Source organism: Heliconius melpomene, chromosome 12 (assembly GCF_056956725.1).
Source record: "Heliconius melpomene rosina isolate 202511_hmr_F chromosome 12, ASM5695672v1, whole genome shotgun sequence".
NCBI classification, from domain to species: Eukaryota; Metazoa; Arthropoda; class Insecta; order Lepidoptera; family Nymphalidae; genus Heliconius; species Heliconius melpomene.
Genome location: NC_140400.1, coordinates 1,950,564 through 1,958,273, shown reverse-complemented (window position 1 = coordinate 1,958,273; position 7,710 = coordinate 1,950,564). Strand labels below are relative to the sequence as shown.

The 7,710-nt window shown below is 33.0% G+C and overlaps 1 protein-coding gene across 2 annotated transcripts; it reads right to left on the bottom strand.

Moving 5' to 3' along the window:
* Window positions 1-350: 350 nt before the first annotated feature.
* LOC146533374 (venom serine protease 34-like) lies at window positions 351-6,284 on the bottom strand. 2 transcript variants are annotated; one of them, XM_085194112.1, is made up of 10 exons: window positions 6,127-6,284; window positions 4,689-4,769; window positions 4,243-4,383; window positions 3,445-3,571; window positions 3,048-3,151; window positions 2,367-2,568; window positions 2,055-2,118; window positions 1,468-1,601; window positions 994-1,145; window positions 351-538 (listed from the first exon to the last, which is right to left on the bottom strand). In XM_085194112.1, the coding sequence occupies exons 2-10, from the start codon at window positions 4,767-4,769 to the stop codon at window positions 362-364; spliced, it is 1,182 nt and encodes a 393-aa protein (XP_085050238.1). In that variant the 5' UTR covers window positions 6,127-6,284; the 3' UTR covers window positions 351-361. The 2 variants fall into 2 exon arrangements, with proteins under 2 accessions (XP_085050238.1, XP_085050240.1); XM_085194114.1 differs by lacking the exon at window positions 6,127-6,284 and adding an exon at window positions 4,991-5,013.
* Between the last annotated feature and the right edge of the window lie 1,426 nt (window positions 6,285-7,710).

Sequence of the window (7,710 nt, the reverse complement as noted above, 5' to 3'; positions counted from 1 at the left end):
CGAAAAGCCTCGACCAACACCTTAAGAGGCTATCGCTTAGCTGTTGGATCAAGAACCGGATACAGAAGGCAGTATTACTTGAGACAGCACGTTTTGTGCGGCGGTTCCTCTCTCTGGAGCCCTAGCCACCGATGTCTTGGACCCTTGTCCCGCCCTCGGAAGAGTGTTTTTTTTATATTTTGAAATGTATCTTTTTTTTATAATAATTTATATTTACATATGCTGTACAAATAACATGCGTCAATAGTGCAGGTTCACATCTAAGCGAGTCTACGACTGTAGGTACCTTATCACGCACTGGCCATGGCGCTAACATATAGGTACATTGTAAAGAAAACATCAAACCTACGATATAATAAATTTATTTTTGGCAATAATCATCGGGGGCGTTGGTTAAAATCCAGTCCAGTAAAGCGGTTATACGAGTGTTAACACCGGGAGTGGTCGACGCGCAGAACTTGCCGTAACTCACTATTCCGACGTGGTAGAGTAAGCCGTTTGACGGATCTGTATACAAAAGAGGACCTCCAGAGTCATCCTGAAACAAGAAATTCCAATGAGAATATGTGAAAATATAAACTTTTTCTGTTATTGTATATTTTCCTGTTTTGCGCGTGGGTAGACTCTCTTGCTTCGTTTTACCATTGTAGTGTTTGTATTTTATATTTTTATTTTCCTGGGCAGCGCAGCGTAAGGGTCAGTTAGTCAAGAAAGACAAATCAAAATTGTAAGATAAAACGGACAGACAGATTCAGGATAACAGGATAGGCAAAAGGAACCTGGGCACCTAGCGTTACACGTACCTCATTTTAATTTATGTTTCCATTTCGTCGCTCTGGTGTCGAGGCAAAGCGCGACGTTGAGTTCCGCCACTCAACATGCAATGCCTCCAGAATTCAGCATTCGGCGGAAAGTGGGGAGTGTTACTTAACACTAGGTTCCCTCTGCATATCACGCTATGTGCGGGATACAGCGTGAAGCTGATTTTTTTACCTGACAGGCATCTTTCCCTCTCGCGTAAGTGCAGATCTGACGCGGCGTCACAGTACTGATGTCTTTACGACAGGCCGCTTGACTGATGACATTCACATTGACCTTTCGGAGAACGTTCGATGTTGCTCCACCGGGAAATAGGGTTCCCCAGCCTGGAAGCAAATAAATTTTAAAACTAGATTAATATATATTTTTTTACGTCTAGATTTAAATTTATATTGTAATTAATATGTGAAATAGTTCTTTAATATTTTAATAAAAGCTTACAACACTAAGGAGTATCTAAAATACTAATACAAGACGAAAAATCTTATTTTTATAAATAATTTTTATGGTTATTTAAGTTTTTGTATAAAAAAATATGTTTAAAAACTAAATCAAAAAACACAATAAAAATGTATCTACACAATTGTTACGTTTCTATAGAAATAAATACCGATACAATGTAAAAGTTTATTGAAGTTATCGATTTACCTAAAATAGTGACCACAGCGCCAGTTAAATCATTATTCCTAAATTTGAAAGGTAGACAGACAGGCCCGACGAGAGATGAGAACACTATTTCACCGAGAATTTTTACCACAGCTATATCGTCATCGTAATTGACTCTGAAATAAAATAGGTATTACAATGTATATTTATAACATATACAATTGTTTTTAGACGTTTTCGTAGATATTTTGAGAAATCAACACTTAGAGTTCCCCTGCACTTCCCAAGTGCAAAAGAACAAAACAAATGCTGAAATTGTAATTGGTGTATTTATACATACATCTTTCTCTGTATGATGTATGTATCTTGCGTATAGCAGTATAGAGAGGACCCTAATGGTTCGTTTTCCATTTTTTACACGATTTACAAGATCTTACTACTTTTATGTTTAATTAGGATGAAGTGTCTTAACACTACATTCCCTCTGCCGTACATGCTACATAGAGTAAATGTGAAAAAAGGCAACATACAGAAAAGTGGACAACAAAGCGATCGTATACGAATTCCGTTTTCTTTGTTTTGAAGTATGAAACTGTAAAAAACATAAATTAATTAATTATAAAACTTACGTTGTGAAGTCCGGGTGTGCTTTATACCATTGCACTCTAAAAAGTTGTGTTGCAGGGGAATCATCTGTAACGGAAGTTATAGATTTACATAATTATTTATATAAAGTAAATAATTCTAATTAAAAAAAATTAAAACGAATGGTGGGTTCGTTGTTCACTTACACAAATATAAATGTATTTAAAATATACACATTTCCATAACACAAAATGAAAACTAAGTAGATTCAATGTCACTTAAAATTAAACACCAATTATCATTTCTGAGTTCGAGATTATCGTAAGCTTATCCTAAAGCAAAAGTGAGATACGTACTTCCACTGCTTATATCGTGTTCGCCTACAATAACTCCAATTTGGTTAAGAGATTTCCCTTTCACGCAATGGGCGGCAGTCAGGACGTAGTACTTAGAAATGATGACAGCTCCACATTTGATAGCGCTCTCCTCCACGTACACTATGCCGGCCATCATAGGGAACTCGTTCGGCTTTGTTTCTTCACCGCCAACGATTCGATCCTTAAAATATTTTAATTTAGCGTGTATCCGGGATACAGCAGGGTAGGCAGAGAGAACCGATAGTGTTAAAAAGAGCGAAGGGATAGTGTTAGGACACTCCGATTCCCACTTTCCGCTGAATTTTTCGACGCATGGCGTATTGAGAGGCGCTTTTTGTCTTAATGCCAACGCGAAGAGGTGAAAATATTAATCAATAACAATTCATTCTCCCGAAAAAGGATCGAATCCACAACCGTCGCGTTACAGTCACACCCTTGTGCCCGACCGATTTTGAGGATTTTTTTTTATTGGAAAGGATACTTCAAGGATAGTGTGACGAGAGTTTGCGTAGTTTACGGGACTCCTTAATTCTTAGGAGCACATAAATAATTAAATTTTATTTTTAAATTTAAAAAATAAGTAACTACAATTTGTAGTTTTTTAGTAATGGCTTTGTTGTCTGCTCTATTAGAATAACAACATTTTTCCTAACTACTCACACTTCTCGAATATCCGCACGAACATGAACTGCCCGACGCATCCTTTTGCGCGTACAGTTGGCATAAGAATTTGCCTCCTGTACTGTATTTTGACGTTATTAACCCTGAAAAAAAAAGTAAATATTTATTAATGTACCTAAAACTTTTAAGGTTATTGAAAATGAGTTTTACATTGGCACTGAAATTGAATATTATAAGATTATTTATGGAAACGGTTCCAGTTCCCATTCCAGAAAATAAAATATTTGACATTTTTCTCCCTTTAGTAACGAGGCAAAGCGCGGCGTTGAGTTCCGCATATCCTGCAGCCTATCCTGCAGGGATACCGCGTGAAGCTCAAAAAAAAAAATATTCCATTGTATATGCAAAATAGTTTAGACAGAAAATACCTACTCACCAACACTTATAGTCCGCCCCACAGACACTGCAGATACAGAGCCTCGGCCGCAGTAGTATTCAGATGAAGTTAACTGAGGGTCCCCCGTGCGAGATATCAAGAGACGATCCCCAGAGCATGATGGAGTCTAATGAGAGAAATACATATAATTGTTAGAGTTTTAGTTTATCTTTATAAGTTAACGACTAAATTTTGTTTTCTTTATATTTATAACTAGCGGACCCGGACGCGGCTACGCCTGCTTGAAATATAAGAATATAATTTCTATAGAAATATAATTTCAATCTAGATGAAATGCTAAAAGTGACTATTATATTTATTTTCATAAGGATGAATATCAAGATGACGCGGTAACGAACGCGGTCGCGTAGCGACGACGGTTGTTATTAACATGGCAGAATAAATTGCATGTCAAATTAGAAAGTATTTTAATTTATTAGTATATATGTGTAATGTAATGTTATATAACCTATAGCACTTCTGAAGAATGCAGCTTTCATACAAAACAAAAACATAGTAAATCAGACCAGTAGATCCAGAGATCTTAGCGTTCAAACAAACAAACCAACAAACAAACAAACAAACAAACAAACAAACTCTTCCGCTTTATTATATTAGTATAGATTAAATATATATGTCGCAGAGTATGATTACGGAATGTCAAGTTATTTGACCTGGATATATTCCGAGCTTGAAGAATTTAGTAAATTTTCAAAAATGGGTGTGATACCCCAATAGAAACTGAACCACAATCATGTTGTAGATAACAAAAGAATAGTAAAGTTAAAGATATTTTACCTCTGGCAAATTAACCTCATTGCAGTCAAGTCTACAGTTGGTCCCTACAGGACATGTGGCTATCCACCTGCACTGCGAGCCTGGAGTGTAACTGTTTGGGTAGTTCTGGTTGTATATGTAATATGTCTGATCTGACTGGACCTGGAAAACAAAACATACATAAAAATAAGAAATTTAGTCTAAAATATTAATCTTAATATGTATGGACATTGTGTTTTTTAGATTTACACTGTATGTTCTGCACATAGCAGTGAAGAGCGGTCCGTAAACTTAGTGATAAGACACTCCGCCTTGCTATATCTGAGCGACAAAATGAAAAAAAAAAAAATTAATTACTCGAATGGACATCGAACCCAGAACCTGCTGCTTTTACAGTTGCACCTTGCGTTACGACTGGCCTCAAGTGGATATATGGAGAGTGCAAATATATTTAAAGTTAAACTTACGTTCTGTACGTAGTCACAGCCTGGATCTTGCGCTGCAGAATACCCTGCGAGCAAAACTATTAAAATGACATCTACGTACATCTGAAAATAATTTAAGATATTTTAATAACATATACAAATAAACAAATTGTATCTTTTTATACGTAATGAAAAACAATGAAAATGTATAAAATTCATTTATCAATAAAAATACAAAGAGCTTCGCAAGGAACAAAGGAATACACTATTATATATATCCACCATTAGCATAAAGTAACATGGATTTTTTAAAATTAAATAACCGTGAAGCAATTTCAACGTACATTATGAGGAAACTTACAATTTTCACTACGTTTAAGAATTGAAAATTCAAAATAATCGGTTAATCAGATAATCTACTAGACAACTGATAAGAGATAAAAGAGCAATTAAGTATATTTATATTATTATCCAATTGTTATAAAAACATCAAAAAACTATCACAGGTCTTAGATATTTAATGGCTACTTTCACATTAAATATACAATTTTTTTAAATTAAGTTTTATAGTCGTCTGATTATTTCCGATTATCAATTTTTACAATTATGCAAATATTTATACTGATAGGGTGGTCTAGAAAGTCAACCTAACGTTACAGCAAAAATGACATCAGCAAATAAAGTAAATAATGCAATTATAAACCGACTTCGAAAAATAGAAAAAAAATTAAAAAACGAAAAAAAAATAAAAAACTTTGTTTTGAATTATCAATCAAACACAATAAATGCCCTCTGTCTTCCATAAAGAGACAGCAATCAATTTTATTTTTATTATACGTTTAGGTAATATAAAATATATTTTTTAAACCAGAATAAACTTGTAACAAAACCGATAAAATATGAATTTAAAAAATTGAGAAACAGAGTTGCAAAAACTGGTAAAGACATAAGACATTTGACATCGATGGATGTCTTGAAGAGACTGTTCTATGCACTTGTAGGACCTTTCATCCGCGTGAGCAAGGCCCACTTCAGAATAGTCTTGTACCCACTCCAAAATTTTTAATATCAAAGAGAAAAATCTTATAAATATTGCAATGTACGAAAATATATGTATTAAAAAAAAAACACGTAAACTTTTTTACATTCGATTTCCACCCGAGGAAAGCATATTATAAGCAAATTTGGCGGAAAATAGAGAATGGAGTGTCTTAACACTAGGTTCCCTCTACCTACCCAGCTGTGTGGGGTGCGGGATACATGAAAAATATTCCTTTTAAAAAAGTTAAAGAGTTTCGGAATACAGCTATTAATAAAACTTAATTGTTCCTTTAGCTTTATTATTTTTTTTATTGTTTTTTTTTCATGAATAGTTATATAAAATAATAATTTGATCTGAGTAATATCAAATGTTATCCACATATAATTACTATAGTAATTTTTTTTTTTTTTTTTCTTATTGTAAACAAGCATAACTCACTGTTTTCAGGACCAACTCGCTGGCTGGATTCGGAAATAGTATTATTTTGTATTAAATATCGATGTTAAAAAATATGATAAGCCACCATGTAAGATATTACCATGACAATATAATTACTTAGTAACACTTGTACTAACAAAATATATATTTATTTATATAAATACTGACGAAAGTAAATAATTAATGAAAGATAACATATTTCACGCAAATTAACTTTTTACATTTTATAATTGACAAAAATAACATGTTTTTAAACTGTGCTCTAATTATCTCTTACACTTATTTTTTTTCTGTATAATTAAAAAAATAAATAAAAACTTTATTTTCCCGCTAAAACTCTTAGAAAATACGAGTTAATATTAAATCAGTCATGCACGTATAAAACACTGGTATAAGGGTAATACAACTGAAAAGAAGCGCCAGTTAACATCATAAAACCTTATTTCTAGCTAAATCTAAGAGAAAAGTGACGTAAAAACGTAAATGTTACAAATGAAAATTGTGTTTATCTGCACGTAATAAGGTAAATATTCAAATTAAATAGACACATCGTGGAAAATGACGGATATTTAGTGCACTGTCGTGAAAGATAAGAGTTCGAGCGAATATTTTTGTGTTAATTCACACTGTAATTGTTACAGATAGATGATTAAATTGATTATAATTAATTATGCATTTATATCATTGTATAAATGTATATTGTAATTGGATCCATGTTACGTAGTTTTTAGGTTTCCGTGCCTTTTAAGAACAAAAAGGGATCCTTATAAAATCACTTTGTTGTCCGTCCGTCTGTCTGTCTGTGAAGTTGAAATTCAAACCATATACATAGGTACTCACATGGGTCCCTTGATTTCTCAAAAAAAAATATTATAAAATATTATTTCGACATTAGGTATAAAGGAGTCGTCCATGATCTAATTTTTAAACTTAAATTATCTTAAATACAATTTTTTTTAACTTTAAAAAAATCATTAATAATGATTAAACGAATGTATTGAAAACTATTATCTAAGTGCAATGACATACGGGCCAAGGGCGACTTCAACAGTTTCGATGAAATCTGCAAATTCCCTCTGTGACCTATGTGGGTATATATACTAATGATTAGCTTGAAAATCATTTCTTAAATTAAATTAATACTGATAAAGCCAAATTCAATATTAACAATATGGGTAGGTCATTGACCATTTCGATAAAATCTATTTAAATCTGAATAAGTGCCAAGCCTACAGGGCTTGGTTACCTCCTCCTTAATTATAAGTAAAATAAATATATCGTTTATGCGGTGTTAAGTTCCGTTAATAATACAACTTCTTGAATACTGGCAGGAAGGGTCCAACGGAGTTAGTTCTAAGTTCTTTCGGCTTACCCTGTTTTACGTGGAATAAAATAAAAAAAAAATAAGCTAAAAAAAAAATGAAAATAATTATTTTCCTGTCTTACCAGAGCTGGATTCTATTGCACAACCATTTGAAGTGAGACGGTGTCTTACTGCACCACAATGGTTTCAATGTCATGAAAAATTTATTGTAGCTATTAAATTGTATTTCAACGAAATAAATATATTTTATAAGCCCTTTG

What these genes read in the sequence shown, in the direction of transcription:
- LOC146533374 (XM_085194112.1), bottom strand. Translation starts at nt 4,769, where the DNA reads ATGTACGTAGATGTCATTTTAATAGTTTTGCTCGCAGGGTATTCTGCA. An exon ending in GGGGCGGACTATAAGTGTTG is followed by an intron (nt 3,152 to 3,444) that starts GTGAGTAGGTAT and finishes TTTTTTTTTCAG; the next exon opens with GGTTAATAACGTCAAAATAC. An exon ending in ACACGATATAAGCAGTGGAA is followed by an intron (nt 2,119 to 2,366) that starts GTACGTATCTCA and finishes CTTCCGTTACAG; the next exon opens with ATGATTCCCCTGCAACACAA.